At 44.1% G+C, this 15888-nt stretch overlaps 1 protein-coding gene across 1 annotated transcript in view; it reads right to left on the bottom strand.

Annotated features, from left to right (window-relative positions):
* The window catches only part of RCL1 (RNA terminal phosphate cyclase like 1), a 32328-nt gene extending 23174 nt beyond the window's left edge, over positions 1-9154 (bottom strand). The window contains exons 1-3 of the mRNA XM_021531709.3: positions 8985-9154; positions 5955-6026; positions 4960-5135 (exon numbers count right to left, since the gene is read on the bottom strand). Coding sequence (XP_021387384.1) covers positions 4960-5135; positions 5955-6026; positions 8985-9120 — 384 coding nt within the window. The 5' untranslated portion in view covers positions 9121-9154. The remainder of the gene's footprint in view (positions 1-4959; positions 5136-5954; positions 6027-8984) is intronic.
* Between the last annotated feature and the right edge of the window lie 6734 nt (positions 9155-15888).

Below are 15888 nucleotides of genomic sequence, written 5' to 3'. Positions count from 1 at the left end.
AATGTCTACATTAAAATAAACAAAACTGTAAGTCAATGCTTAACTTCTTTTAACTTACAAAGTTTATGTTTTTTTTACAGCCAGGTTACCTTGCTTTGCCCCTTCAGTAGTATTCATTAACTATACAAATTTGACTTTTGGAGTAAAGCCTTTAGTAACATGCATGTGCACAATCATGTGAATACCACTGGCAGAAGTCTCAACAAGCTGATCTGGTTCAAATTAAAATTACACAATGTTTCTTCCTCTGTCTCATGAAACAAAACATACCAGTAAAAAATAAAAACTTTACTGTGTAGGTTAAGGACTCAAAAAACTTCAAGATCTGTTGTAGTTTTCAATCCTCAGAAAAATTCCAGGCATAATACTTTGAGGTACCAGACAGACAAACAATAAGACTGACTTCCAATTTTGCTGCCTAAACAGAGGAGGCAATCAGCAGTATTTGAAGAATGGGCAAAGGCTGTTCTGCCTTGCAGACAAGCGGGGAGTTGGGCAGGATGTGAAGCGGTTCACTGAAAATCGCAAACCAGCAACTGAACTGAGTTGTAAACCCATTTTTCTATCCTTTTGCCTACCCTCATCCATAAACCCCATCCCTTATCTCCCTTTGGAAGGCAGATTCCATTTCCAGAAAAGCCAGCATAACACCAAGTTGCACTGAAACAGATGCATCATTCAACTGACGATATATGTCACCACAAATGACAACATTCTAAGTCCCATAAATACTGCTTATTCGCCAAGTTGTGGAAATGCAAATCACTTATCACTTCCCTTTAAAGAAACCTACAGTAGCTAAGAAAAAGGTAGAAAAGTAACTTTAAGAATCCCTTATCCAGTGCAAAGATCCCCAGACAAAACACCTAGATCGAGACCCTGCAGCACATGGATACCTGAGTTGGCCTGTATATCCATTGGCATTGCACCTGTCATTGAGCCCCACCTAACATACAGTGTTAGGTTTTGCAAAAAAGGGCCCAGATTGGGAGAAAGGGGAAGGGAAAAAACAGAGAAAAAAGAACCGTGGGAAGAAAACTCAGTAGGAAAAACATACTGTTTTCTACATACAACTGTTGAATTCTGATTAAGATTGAAGATTATTGCTCCTAAGGTAAAATTTGATTTACTAGTCTCATGTCAGCATAACAGTCATTTGAACTCAAAGCCCCATGGTATAGCTGTAAAAAACCTTCAACACCTGGAAACACAAACATCAAGAATGATTACTCTAAAACAAATTACTGCAGCTATATCTAAATGTCAGAATAACAATACATAGAGGAGGAAAGGAAAATAGGAGCTATCATTTGTGTACCACCTCCATTCCCTTCAAAAAGGCACTTCACAAAGGGCACCCTCTGCATACATAATCACTATACAGAGAAACTTTGAAGTGCCTCAACCCAGTCCCATATGGTTGGTCCCACAAACTACCCAGGGTCAGATCTCACCAGTGACAGCACAGGAAAACATGTTGCAAGTGAAGGCTGTCAATGAACAGTCCAGGCTGGTATTCCAAATGCTTATTTCTTGCTGACAAATGACAGCAAAGTAGCACTCCTTTCACCCATTTAGGGTGCATCCCTCACAGAGTAATAACGCTATGTAGTATTATCACAGAATCATAGAATGTTTTGGGGTTGGAAGGGACCTTAAAGATTATCTAGTTCCACCTTCTGCTGCCATGGGCAGGGACAACTCCCACTAGACCAGGTCCCCATCCAACCTGGCTTTAAACACTGCCAGGGTTGTGGCATCCACAACTTCTCAGGCTGATTTGTTCCAGTGTCTAATGATGTAAAATAATATGGAAAACATTATTATTAAAAATGTCAGCACAGTCTCACTTGGAGCAACTGCATGTTCAGTGTCCACAGTACTCTTTAGGAGTGATGCCAATCATCAAAGAGTTTTCCACTGCACCCTATTGGAGGGCTGTTAATGTACATAAACAAACACCACATGCTCTTATACTCCAGGAATGCAGACTGACCTCTGCCTCACTGAACTCAGCTAAAAGTCTTTCCTTCTATAAGATGTCCTTTAGAAACTCTTCCTCTGATCTGAATCTCTTCTACTCTCCTTACAGCAAGAGATCCACAATATTCACTTACATGCACCTGAGATAAGGAGGTCTCTGGTGAAGAGCAACCTCAAACCACACAGCAATCACATCCCACAAATACTTCTGTGTAAAAGGCTGTGTAAAAGCCAAGATCTCAGTGCTGAAATCAGATTTCACAAAGCCCAGGGGGTCAGGCTACCTGTTCACTGACACCATGGGAGAATGAGAGAAAGGTCACACTCCCCTGGTTGCACACATACTCCTGCTACTTGCCTCTCACTGGCTACTGTTCTTCAAAAACTGCTCCACTGCAGATTCCCCATGAGTTCACAAGTCCTGCCAGCAAACCTGCTCCAGCATAGGCTCCTCTCTCCACAGGCCTGCAGGTCCTGCCATGAACCTGCTCCAGTGCAGGCTTCCCATGGGTTCACAGCCACATTCAGGCACCGACCTACTCCAGCATGGGGTCCTGCACTAGCTGCAGGTGGACATATGCTCTGCTGTCAACATTTATGGGTAGCAGGGGGACAGCTGCCTCACCATGGTCTTCATTATGGCTACAGGGAAATCTCTGTTCCAGTGCATGAAACACCTCCCATTTTTCACTGAGCCTGCTCTCTGCAGGGTTGTTTATCTCACATATTCTCACTCTTCTCTCCAGCTCCAGGTTATTCCACTGTTCCACCCCCCCATCTCTTCCTCCTTAAAGCTGTTACCCCAGCAGTGCTACCACCATCACTGATAGGTTCAGACTTGGGCAGCAGTGGGTCTGTCTTGGAGCCAGATGACATGGCCTCTGTTGGAAGAAGGGGAAACTTTTGTCAGCTTCTTACAGAAGCCACCTCTATAGCATCCCAGCTCAAAAAATCCAGCAATGCAAATTCAAGTTCCCACACAATACAACCCACTAAGTTGAAACAGAGAAGTTGCTACATGAAGACCAGCAGGTAAAGCACCTAAATTCCCACACTGTAGTCACACTGGTTTGCCTTTCCACCTTTGGAAAGCATAAAGTATACAGATAGATAAACAAATTCAAGCACCTCTTTTTTGGGCAAGCATAGGTAATAATTGTTCACTGAGTTAATATACACTCTCTGTCTACCGAAAACTAAAAAACAAAATAGATTTTAAACCAAGTTTTCTTTTACTTAAGCATATAAATAAATTAGGGTAACACTTAAATTTGTGCTTTTAGTCTCAGAAACCAGGAGACACATATGTTATACAAAACAACTTGTAGAAGTCCTCTGGTGCATTGGTATGCACCAGGTTTAATGTTTACTCAGGGAAGTTAAATAGACATAAGCCAGGGAAAAACGATTTTAGGAACTGGTATTCAGTTACAACCATTTAACAGTTAACAAGGATGAGCTGAGTCACAGTAACTGAAGTTGTTACTGTGTTGTCACTAAGAACTAAACCATAATTGCTACTATACCATGATGAACTTAACATGTAACTCTTTACATGTTACTTTCAGCATACCGAGCTTGGGAGTCAGCCGATGTATGCCCACCCACTTGTGAGAGCTCTGGCAAGTGTAAGCACCCTTCAAGTACAAAGCAACCTTAATTCTTGCACCCATTTGAACTAAAACAGTTTCATCTCAGGCCCATGTGACTGATGCCCAAAAGGAGATAATTTCCAGAATCAAGACTCTGTTGCTTACAGGAGTGTCCAAATTGTTCATAAAAGCAATATGAACACTGGACTACTCTTCATCTCCAGATTATGCAAGAATTTCTCCATTGTGATTAAATCATCAAGAAAAAAGGACTTTTCTTTGAGTCTTACTACTTACCAGTTACAATAAGTATTTTTAATCACAATGACAGAAAGGATATCAAAAAATACGTCCACTTTTTTTCTTATAGTGCTGTGTACAACCCACTTTGATCATCCCTTGACTCATGGGGATGTCTCAGAGAGCCAGAAGTGAGAGAGTGAGTTTTTTAAATGACCAGAGAAACACAGCTGGAAAGTAATAAATTCGAGCAGGACTCAGCGGCTCATATAATATCTATAGTTATATTCCACAGGTATTTGCATTCATTTAAACTGGTTACATTTTCAGATTACAAGGTGTCCTTAATTTACTCAGAGGAAAACAGGCAGTGTCCAACCACCATTCAAAAAGTAAAGAGTAATGTTGTTCTCTAAAAGCAGAAGTTTATGTTTGGAGTTTTTGGAGAAAAATAAATCAAGAGTGCGACCACTAATCATTACTTCCACATTTTGTCACACCTCTCACAGCTCATTTCTGTAACAACGCTGGTACAAAACAAAGGACTACAGATCCATAATAGAAAACAGCAAGTATTTCATAGCCATTTAACCTTCTGGCATGTTTCTGAATAACCAGAGAGTTATTATATACTTTTGCTACTGTAATTGCCTAATCACCAGATGACTCCTGTTTCTAATAGAAAGAAGGCTTGACAGCAACAGTGGAATGACTATGTCCAGAATCCAACAGAAGAGAAACATTTCTTCCTTTGTGCACTCATAATTTGAAGACACTCTCTTCTTTACAGAGTAAAGACGTGTAGTGCAAGAGAAATAATCCGTTGTAATTCTAAGAGAAGAGGAGAACCAAACCTGTGTCAGGGCCTCACAATGAATTTAAAAGGAGTTTTCAGGGAGAAGACAGAAGCTGTACAGAAATGAACATCAGTTCAGTCAGGGGTATTACAAACTGAAGTTTAGAGTGTGATACACTCTAGTTTAGCAGATGCTTCTTTGACTCAGAGAGCAACAATGCAGCAACAATGGATACTTCTGGATGTGAGGGATGATAAAAATTCAACATGTTTTAGACACTTCTTCTCAATCTTCTTATTTTAGGTGGAAAAAATATCCTTCTCTGATATTTAAACTTTATTACTTACTGAAGGATCTACTTGATCATTTGTTACTCCCCTCAAGACAATCTTCAGTGGATGCTTCATGAAAGGTGCCAAGCAGAGCAGACTTTCCAAGTAGTAGCCAATACCACGACTGGGGCTGCAGTCATGTTCCAATGAGCCTCCGTACAGAAGACCAGGCTGATAATACAAGGTAGTACCTGGGGAAGAGGCCAGGGGAGCAAACCAAATGAGAGCACTGTAAAACACGGGCCACTGAAACAGCATAAAAATACTTTGCAAAAATGTATGAGGCAAACTGGAGGCAGAAGATGATATGGAAGGCTGTTGCACTTCCAGCACACTATTTACATGTCTGCAGCTAATAAATGGGTCAACACATGAGTGTCTGTCTATCCTGCACATCATTTTCCTACTTTCCCCTCCCTCTAAAACGTTAGCAATCTACAAAATGCTGATACAAGCAATTATTATTTTCCACAAAAGCTAAACCTTCATCAGTCCATCAGGTCATTGGAATCTTGGCATATCTGATGGTAATTAATTTGCCTTACTTACCATCAAAAGATCATTAGAACCCATAAGAAAAAAAGAAAAAAACTCAGACCAGGTGAAGTTTCACATGGGATGCTTTTCACTGTAATCAAACTGTTTTCTAAGCATGAATAAGCAAACGGTCTGGCTAAGAAGTTTGCCTCTGTAGAGGGTAAATCTTCTTCTACAAAAATCAATTCTGGCACAGAGGAACATTTTCGCACCATGAAATCCTGCATACCTAACAAAATACTAATTTTAGTTATTGGGCAATAGAGCTTTCTTAGCTCTCTGCATTACGGTGGAGCATTGACCTTCTTGCATGTGATCAATTATTACAGAACTTGTCAACTTTGTTATTTCTGATCTTCTCAGTCAATCTTATCTGAACACCTACCTCTATCAAGACAAGACTTCAATTCTACTGAAGAAACTGATAAATCCTGGAGACCAGAACAGATGAAGCAGAAAAAAACAGATCTCACCTGTTTGGTTTATTTCAATCCGTGAGCCATTGGTGACTTTGTCAATCAGGCGAATAAAACTTGCTTCAAAATCTAAGGAGTAAAGCACAGACAGAATTGTTTCTTAGAAGTTCAACACCTTACTTGTACTTTTACCCTTTCCTGCCTTCCATGACAGTAAGGCTACTCTCACTCTTCAAGCTGTGGTGTAATGCCAGCACATGTGAAAAGGCAATTCCCTGTAAAAACAGAGATGTTAATGTGAGCCTCCACACTTATAGGCATCTCAAATCAGTTCAGATGCCCTCAGATGTGGCCGCTAGACTAGTCACACTCCGCTCCCTGGCACACAACACATAGTACAAGTAGACATTTCTGACCACAGTGGCTTGAAGGATTGCCCTCGTCCAGGATAAAAACCTTTGACAATTTAAATTTTGCTCAGTACAAAGAAAAACAGAGAAATCAGAGCAAACAGGACCCCATTTGCTGAAGCATGACAAGCTAATAACAGCTTCACATTATTCTCTGTAAAAGTGTTAGTTTAAAAGAAGGGGACATTTAAACATGAAGTGCTGCTACTTTGTAGCTGTTCTACAAACAGAATTAGTTGTTTGCAAACTCTAAAATTTTCCATTTCCAAAACAGTTTTGGACATATTTAGGGCTAGAGAACCACAAGTCTTCTCACGGCCTCTTTTCTTGCTTACTGTGTTCACTATACTATAGGAGTTGGTATGGAAATAATTCCTCAGTTTCCCTTGATTATGTGGCCTCTCACCCAGAGACAATGAAAAGGACACGCAAATTTAAAGCAAAATAAAACCAAAAACACCAACCAAAACAAAAAAGTAAATAACACAAAGAAATAATAACAAAAACAAACAAAAATCCCCAGCCAACTGAAAAAAGCCATCCCAGGAAGAATATGCTAGTATTCTAGTATTCCAACATGGTATAGGCTCAGTATCAGGAAGGTAGGTGAATATATGCAGAATTCAAAATCCAGTTAGTTTTAAGAGCCAGCAGAATCTGCATAATTGTTTGTAGGCTGCAGAACTCCCTTAGCAATAATCCTGTGTTACTTCTTACACAGTAATCATATGTATGTGACTCTAGGATGTCATAGATATTTAAACCACAGAGCTAACTGCAGGATTTACAGTTTGGCAATATTTGCATAACATGACTGATGTCTCAGTCACACAATACTAGTTCTGCTCTCTTTCTAAACTATGACAGCTTATATGCTTACAAAGTTTATATGACGTTATAAGCACTGGGGCATCTTCCAGTGCATCCTTGTGAGCATACATTTCACTCTTGGAGAACACTAGTAGCAGAGTTTACAAAAGTTCTAGTCATGAAAAGCAAAAATACCTGCATGTTGAATTATCAACACAGATCAGGATTTATCGTTATTATTTTTCTGTTATAGTCATAGTTTACACTTGAACCCATACTTTAAAAAGTAAATTCAAATACTCTTTAAAAAAACATGGCAATAGCTACAAACTTCACCATCACCAAATCCTCCACAGTGATAATAAATACTTTGGATGGTAGTAAATGTTAAGTCAAGCACACGAGAATGCTTTGGCTGTTTTCGAGTAGACTTTTTAGCTACATACCAAAGGCTGTGTACAAAAGTAACTAAAAGGTTTAGCTACTCCTCCTCAGGAGGCAGAGAAGCCTGTTCTGAACATCGTAACAGGGGTTCTTGCCCAAAAAATAACTGAACACCACAATAATGTTTCTTCCTGAAGCTTTGCTCTATTGTTTTCTTGTTTATGATGGAATTCATCCCGGGATGTCAAAGACTTTGTACAAGAATGACGGTAATACTCCCAAGAAAGATATCCCTCAAACAAATCCGCAGAAACGAGAATAAATTATTCCCCTCTTTCACTTTTTCTGTTTCAGCAAACCCTGACAAAAATCAAAGCATAAAACATGACCTATTAAAAGTGGAACGTGAGCTCCCACAAGCACTGGAAGCACACGACGCTTGGGCACGGACACGGGCACGCGGCAGAAACATGGAATTAATCCCAAGAGACAGGGAATTAATCCTGCCATCCCGACTGCGAAACCACCACCGCGGGAACGCGAACCGGTTCCGGGGCTGTGGAGAGGCTCCCGCACACGCAGCGAGCGGGGCCGGGCCGAGCCGAGCCGGGCCGGGCCGGGCCGAGCCGAGCCGAGCCGGGCCGAGCCGAGCCGAGCCGAGCCGGGCCGAGCCGAGCCGGGCCGGGCCGGGCCGAACCGAGCCGAGCCGAGCCGGGCCGAGCCGAGCCGGGCCGGGCCGGGCCGAGCCGAGCCGAGCCGGGCCGAGCCGAGCCGAGCCGAGCCGGGCCGGGCCGGGCCGGGCCGGGCCGAGCCGAGCCGAGCGGGGCCGGGCCGGGCCGAGCCGAGCGGGGCCGGGCCGAGCCGAGCCGGGCCGGGCCGGGCCGAGCCGAGCCGCGTCGAGCCGAGCCGGGCCGGGCCGAGCCGAGCGGGGCCGGGCCGAGCCGAGCGGGGCCGGGCCGAGCCGGGCCGAGCCGAGCCGAGCCGAGCGGGGCCGGGCCGAGCCGAGCCGAGCCGAGCCGAGCCGGGCCGAGCGGGGCCGAGCCGAGCCGAGCCGGGCCGAGCCGAGCCGAGCCGAGCCGAGCCGGGCCGAGCGGGGCCGAGCCGAGCCGAGCCGAGCCGGCGGGACGGGGATGGGTCTGCCCGCTGCCCCGCGCCCCGCCGGGCAGCGAGGGATGCTGACAGCAGGGAGCGGCGGGTGTCACCGCCCCTGCCCCGGCCTCCCTCGCCCCCTGCCCGCTCCCCGGGCTCCTCCTCCTCCCAAAGCCCCGCCACCCACGTGTGACCGCGGCACCCGAGCCGGCGTGCGGAGCGCCCAGGGGAGAGCGCGTCCCCGGGAGCGCGGCCGGGTCCCCCCCCGGCGGGGCCCGCCAGACGGAGTCCGGGCTGTCCCAGCTCCAGGGGCCTGCCCCTGCCCGGCGGCACGCCCCGGGCACAGCCGCCGCCGCAGCTCCGCCGGCCCGACCTGCCGCCCGCGGCCGCTCACCGCGCAGGCCGGGGTCCTGCTCCTTGGCGCGGATCCTGCGGATCTTCAGCGGGCGGCCGCTGAGCGTGGCCAGCACCAGGCGCTGCCGCAGGAAGTTGCAGCCCGTGTAGCCGAGGCACTGCGGCTCGCCCGCCATCCCGGCCCACGTGCTGGGAACAGGAAGCGCTGGGACAGCGGCGGGGCAAAGGGCAGGGGGCGGGCAAAGGGCTGGGCTCGTCGCGGCGCGGGCGGCAGTCTCTGCCTTTTCCCCTGCTCTCCCAGCCTGCGTGTTTTCAGCTGAAGCTTAAGGAGTGTGGAAGTGCCGGGAGATGTGTCTGACCGCAGCCCGGCCCGCTGCTCCTCCGCGGGATGTGGGCTCTCCTTCGGCGGGCGGGTAAGGACGGTCCGGAGCGGAACGTCGTGCCCGCACAAGGATACTGCCACCACATCGAAATGAGTCTGTTCCTGGAAACATGTTCCTTAGGCAGTACTTTTCAGTAATTTATCCCTGGCTACCTTAAGGGAAACGGGCGGAGGAATGATTCCTGCTCGCGGTCCTTGGGACAGCGTGTGTGCTTAATGACAGTGTCCTGCTGTTCTTAAGGAGGAGACCGACTAAAACTTCCAGTCTCTTATTTTAAGAGAAACATCGATTACAGTGGAGGTGTGACAATATAAATTGTTAGGCTACATTTATATGCCCATGAAAAGAAGTTTCCTATAATGGAATAGTCTGCTTGGAAGGGATGTACAAGAATAATTTAGCCCAGTGCTTCACTTCAGGGCTGACCCAAAGGTAAAGCAGGCTCTTAAGGGCTCCATCCAAATGCCCCTTACACAGTGATAGGCTCAGGGCACCATCAGGCTTGGCCACTCTCTCTTTATTATAAAGAAATGCTTCCTAATGGCAAGTCTGAGCCTCCCTGCCCAGCTCTGAACCGTTCCCACACATCCTGTCCCTGGATCCCAGGGAGAAGAGATCGGCACCTCCCTCTCCACTTCCCCTCCTCAGGAAGCTGTAGAGAGCAAGGAGGTTGCCCCTCAGCCTCCTTTAATCCAAACTAGACAAGCCAAAGCCCTTAGCAGCTCCTCACAGGCCATGGTGTGCAGTGCTTCCACCAGCTGCCTTGCCCTTCTCCAGACACCTTCCAGGACCTTCCCATGGTTCTGAAATGGAGCTCAGAGCTGCACCCAGCACTCGTGGGGGGCCCTGCCTTAACGCTGGACACAGAGGGATGATCACCTCCTCAGAGTGCCAAGGTTGCTGCACTCAGGATGGGTCAGGATGGGTTTGCTGCACTCAGGATGGGTTTGCTGCACTCAGGATGGGTTTGCTGCACTCAGGATGGGGTTTGCTGCACTCAGGATGGGTTTGCTCCACTCAGGATGGGTTTGCTGCACTCAGGATGGGTTTGAGGCACTCAGGATGGGTTTGCTGCACCCAGGATGGGTTTGCTGCACTCAGGATGGGTTTGCTGCACTCAGGATGGGTTTGAGGCACTCAGGATGGGTTTGCTGCAGCCAGGATGGGTTTGCAGCACTCAGGATGGGTTTGCTGCACTCAGGATGGGTTTGCTGCACTCAGGATGGGTTTCCTGCCCTCCTGGCTGCCAGGGCACTCTGCTGGCTGCCACAGAGCCTGCTGCCAACCAGCACCCCCAGAGCTCTCTCTGCAAATCCAGAGCTGCCCCTCTCCTAGTTCAGACTTGTGTCTGGCATTTCTCCATCCCAGGTGCAGAATCTGGCATTTTGACTTGTCATTTTCATGTCATTGAAGATTGCCCAGTGCTCCACTCTATCCAGATCCCTCTCTCTGCAAGGCCTTTTGTCACTCAGGAGAGTCAACAGCATCTTCCAGAGTTGTACAGCAAAAGTCAGACAGTTTCCTTACAAATGATAACCACTTTTTATTTTACTAAATTGTTTTCCAGAGACTAAAACTCATTTTTTAAACACATGATAGGCACACTTTACAGAAACTGAAGGAACTAAGCCACCTATTATTAGTTGCTTGCTGACTTTGTGATCAACATGCGTAAGGATTTTTGTTATGTTGATGCACTGGTCTGCAAGCTTTGTACCACAGAAAAGCAGAAGGATTTGGTTGGAAGGGATCTTTAAAGATCATCTAGTCAACCCTTATGCTTAGGCAGGGACACCTTCCATGGACCAGGTTGCTAGAAGCCCCATAAAACACTTCAACTCTTACAAGTCCTTATTAGGCATCCACAACTTCTGTAGGCAATTTATGCCAGTGCCTTACCACCTTCACTGTAGAAAAATTCTTCCTTATGTCCAATGTAAGTCTACCCTCTTTCAGGTTAAAACTCTTGCCCTTTGTCTTGTAACTACTTATTGGTAAAAATTTCTTCCTCTGTCTCTCTGATAAGCCCCCTAAAATACTGAAAGACAGCAATGAGCTCTCACCAGGGCCCTCTCTTCTCCAGGCTGGGCAATCTCACCTCTTTCAGTCTTTCCTCAAGAAGAATTTTTTCCATCCCACCAATCATTTTTGTGGCCCACATCTACACTAACTGAATCAGGTCCATCTTGCAGAACCACAGAGTCAGAATCACAGAATTGATTAGGTTGGAAAAGACCTTTGAAATCATCAGGTCCAATCTATGACCAAACATCCCTTTGTTGCCTCGACCATGGCACTGAGTGCCACATCCAGTCTGTTTTTAAACACCTCCAGGGACAGTAACTCCACAACCTCCCTGGGCAGTACATTCCAATGCCCAATCAGCCTTTCTGTGAAGAAATTCCTCCTAATGTCCAACATAAATGTTCCCTGGCATAGATTAAGACTGTCCTCTTGTCTTTCCTGAACTGAGGACTCCACAGCTGGATGCAGAAATCCAGTTGGGGTCTCACAAGCATGGAGTAGAATAGGACAGTCATGCCCCTTGACACACTGGGCACACAGCTGGATGCACTGCTCTTTATGCTCAAGTCCAATTTTTCACATATCAGTATCCCAAACTGTATAGATGCTGTGGATTTCCCAGACCCAGGTACTAAGGCAAGAAGACAAACCCAGAAAAATTATACATCTAAATCAGAAGACCACATCTGCGTGGAAACAAAGCCTAAGAAATTTTTTAAAAGGAAGCATGTTGAGAGATTTGTGGAAAATGAGGATCACAAAAATGACAGCAACAATGTTGTTAATGTTATTAAAAAATATTAGTTCACATATGCGATGCCCAGGATTTCTGAGATATGGGCCAAAATATCTAGAGCTATTCATGGTTCATGTGCAGAGGAACCTCTCTGTATTTTTAGAAAAAGAGAGTTTTGTCATGGACAGTTTTGTGGAATTAAAGAATTGTAGCTTTCTGTGTGTAAGAAATGAGTTGCCAGTTGCAGCTTTGATCTAGAATATAACAGAAAATAGAGTGGGGCTTGGACATCTGAAATAATTTTATGTTGTGCACTGAGCAGAACTAAGAGAAAACTGAATGTAAGGAAGCTAAAGAACATACATATTTTCTCACAGCTAATAAATCTCTCCAAACTTCACCAAAATTCTTAAAACTTCCTTGATAAATCAGTTGTTTGTTTTCCTGCTTACAAGCAATTAAATTCAGTCAAGTCTGTGCATAATTCCTTCAGGCTTCAGAGTTTGGAGGGTATTTTGGAATTCCAGAACAAACAGTGCTAAACTTCATGACTAATGGAAAAGTCTGGCACTTATTGTTTCTTATTTTCAGGGAACATTTTTGTCTTCTTTAATTTCCCTTATTCACAGGCCTTTTAGACATAATTTCACGGTAGTAGTTAAATAACAGTTTGAAGTGAGGGTGTGGATACAGCATGTGATAAAGGATGGAAACTCCCTACTGAAATTGAGTGTCTTCTTCTGTGAAGACAGCTGTGTAAAAGCCTTTCAGGTGCTGGGACTATGTTTTTCACTGCATTGTCTGGACTCTGTGTCTTAGATTTACATTGAAAATGTCTAGTCAGTGGTGTCTACTTTGAATGAACTCTCTTCTGTGGTTCATTTATCTTCCTTTGTGTACTCCCCTGTGCTCTCACACATGTATTTTTAGTTCTGTCCATCCTGTCCTTGTTCTATGACTTCCAATTACTTGCTATCATCTGTTAACAATTTGCAAGTATCTGCTTTATGTCAAGGCATGGGAAAACAAAATTGGGAAAACAAAACAGAAAACAGTCTTCCCTAAAAATTATTCCATTGGCAGTCAGAATTTTCTCATGTAACTGAAATAAAATACTTCTTATTTACTTCTACAGTAAAAAATCACTGGTATATATACTCTGCTGGTATAATGTATCACTGTAATGAAAGCTCTATCTGTCATAAAAATACTGAGTGACATAAAGGAGGGGTTTTGTTTCCCTGGGAAGTAGCTTGTTGTGCTAGAAGTTCAAGGATTTTTGGGTCAGGAAAATAATTTTTATCAACTGCCTAGAGATGGCATAGAGAGACTGAGTGGCAGCTCAGATATATTTACATGTCATGATCTCGCAGCTGTTACAATTTAACCTCAAAATGTAAAGCTATTACTGGCTTACCTTAGTACTCAGGGAAATGTTATTTTCATTTAACCAGTGGATGGAGAACATGAAAATCTCCTGATAGTTTAATCACTTAAGATAAATAATACAGAAGAGGTTATTACAGAAACTTCCAAAAGAGATCTGCTTTCTACTAATGTATGAGGGCTCCAAGAATGCAAAAAGATAGCACTGTTCTCTGAATTTCTGTTAGTTTACATACCTCCCAAGACTTTTCAAGTTTCAGAAACCCAGCTATGTAACTTCTTTTTTACTTGAGCTTAATTTCTTTTCCTATTTATTTTATTTATTTTATTCCGAGGGATGTCTAAACAATCTGTGATGAGTTCTTTCAATAGGACTAAGATTACAAACTCCAAATACAGCTCAAAAGAACCACTGAGATAACAGAAATGTTTTCAAAATAATTTAAATTCTGAATTAGATTGTTATCAGCTTGTAACTACAACAAATTATTACCATTGCTTGTAACAGGACATAAGCCTTGTACTGAGTTTCCAAAGCATCAAAACAGAAGCTAATCAGATTTGCACTGTCTGAATGTTCTTTGATCTGCTTGCAGATTTGGTTTGCTTCTTTTAATTGTAGGAGCAGTTTTGACAAGTTTTTTGTGGCTAATTTATTTTTCTTGTATTTATTGTTTCTTTCCTTGGGCACAGATCTGGAGCTGAACACAACTGGTTTAGCAAAAAAGACAAAGAAACTGTCTAATATGTGTGGAAGGTATTATAATAGTAAACTCAGATGTTATGTAGAGCTACAGACTAGTGAAGAAAAAGCAAGGTGTAAAATTGTGTTAGCAAGCATATAAGACCAACTCCAAGTGAACCCTACAGGGATGAAGAAGAAGCTGTAGACAGAAGCACAGCATTCTTCCTGGTGAGGGACTCCAGATGCTAATGACTCACCACTACTCTCACCTGAGTGAGATCATAACCAGGCAAGGAGGGGAGGGGATAAACACAACACCAGGAGAATGGGAGAAACTAAGAAGTTTGTGTGCAGCAATTAATTCTTTATACAATAAAGATTAAATCTTAATAATGGTAATTTAGCATAAATTTTCTGTAATAATTATCAATTCTTGGATGAGACTGTTAGTTTCAATTACGTTAATAGATTTTATCACTTTATAAATAAGGCGTGTTTAATTTTTGTAATAAGGTTTTGAGTGTACACAAGCTTGTACAGGCAATGAATTTTTGTCTGAAGAATACACATTTCCTAGGAAACTTAGAGTTTTGGAACAACCCATGCTATGTATAAGTGTCAGTTTGCTGTACTCAGCCATCTGGGAGGAATAATTCATTATTTAATAAAGGTAGGAGTGACAGCACAAAAATTATAGTGTTATATCCCTCTTTGCAATAAAACATTATTTAAATCCAAATAAAGAATCACGGCTCTACATTTTTGGTTTGTAAAGAGTTAAGTCTTTGCTACTTTAAAGGAAACAGTTCAACAGCAACATTTCATTCTATGTTTTTCAACCTATATCTAATAAAAAAATAAAAATCTGCTCCTCAAGTGTTCTTGATGGTATATATTTTTTGAGGGAGAATTTTCATCTGTGTTGTGTATATGTGTTAGCCTTCACTGAATAAGTATTTAATGCATTGTTTTAAAAAACATTAATGAGATATCTTGTTTGCAAATACAGCATCACAGCCTGATCCAGGTTGGTATCTAGATCAGTAGCCCAGTCTGTGGACCAAAGCAAGATCAGACTGGGTTGCTCAGGACTTCATCCAGTTGGGTCTTAAAAACCTCAGGGACCTGAGTCTACTAATACTTAGATTCCCCTGCCTGATGTACTGAGTCCTGCCACTCATGTTAGTAAGCAGCCTGTCCCTGCCTTCTCAGTAACCTTCTCATGGATGCTAGAAGGCTGCTATTAGGTACTCCTGATCCCTTCTTGTCTCCAGTCTTGTCTCTTGTCTCATGGTTCCATCTGTCTGTGGCCGTAGCTCTTCTCTATCCCCGATCATCTTGGTCATTCCTGCTAAATCTGTCCCAGCTGCTCAATGCCTGCTTTGTACCGGAGGGCCCAGTACTGGCCACAGTACACAGATGTGGCCTGAGAAGTGCTTAATAGAAAGGGATAACTGTTTTCCCTGATGTAGTGGCTACCCTCCTCTTAATATGTCTCAGGATGTTAGTGGCCACATACTTAGTGGTGGATGGCACTTAGCTGGCTGTAGACCAGTTCTTCCCAGTCTTCTCCAGCAGAGTTTCTGTCTTGCTGGTCAGTTCTCAGCCTGCACTGTTGGAAGTAGTTGGAGTGTCCTGGATGGAGGACTTTGTACCTGCCTTTGCTGAATTTTGTCAGGGTCCTGCTTGGCTCCTTTCCCCACCTGTTCTTGCAGAGCTCCACTTCCTG

This window comes from Lonchura striata, chromosome Z (genome assembly GCF_046129695.1).
Source record: "Lonchura striata isolate bLonStr1 chromosome Z, bLonStr1.mat, whole genome shotgun sequence".
Classification (NCBI taxonomy): Eukaryota; Metazoa; Chordata; class Aves; order Passeriformes; family Estrildidae; genus Lonchura; species Lonchura striata.
This window is presented reverse-complemented; position numbering and strand designations above follow the sequence as displayed.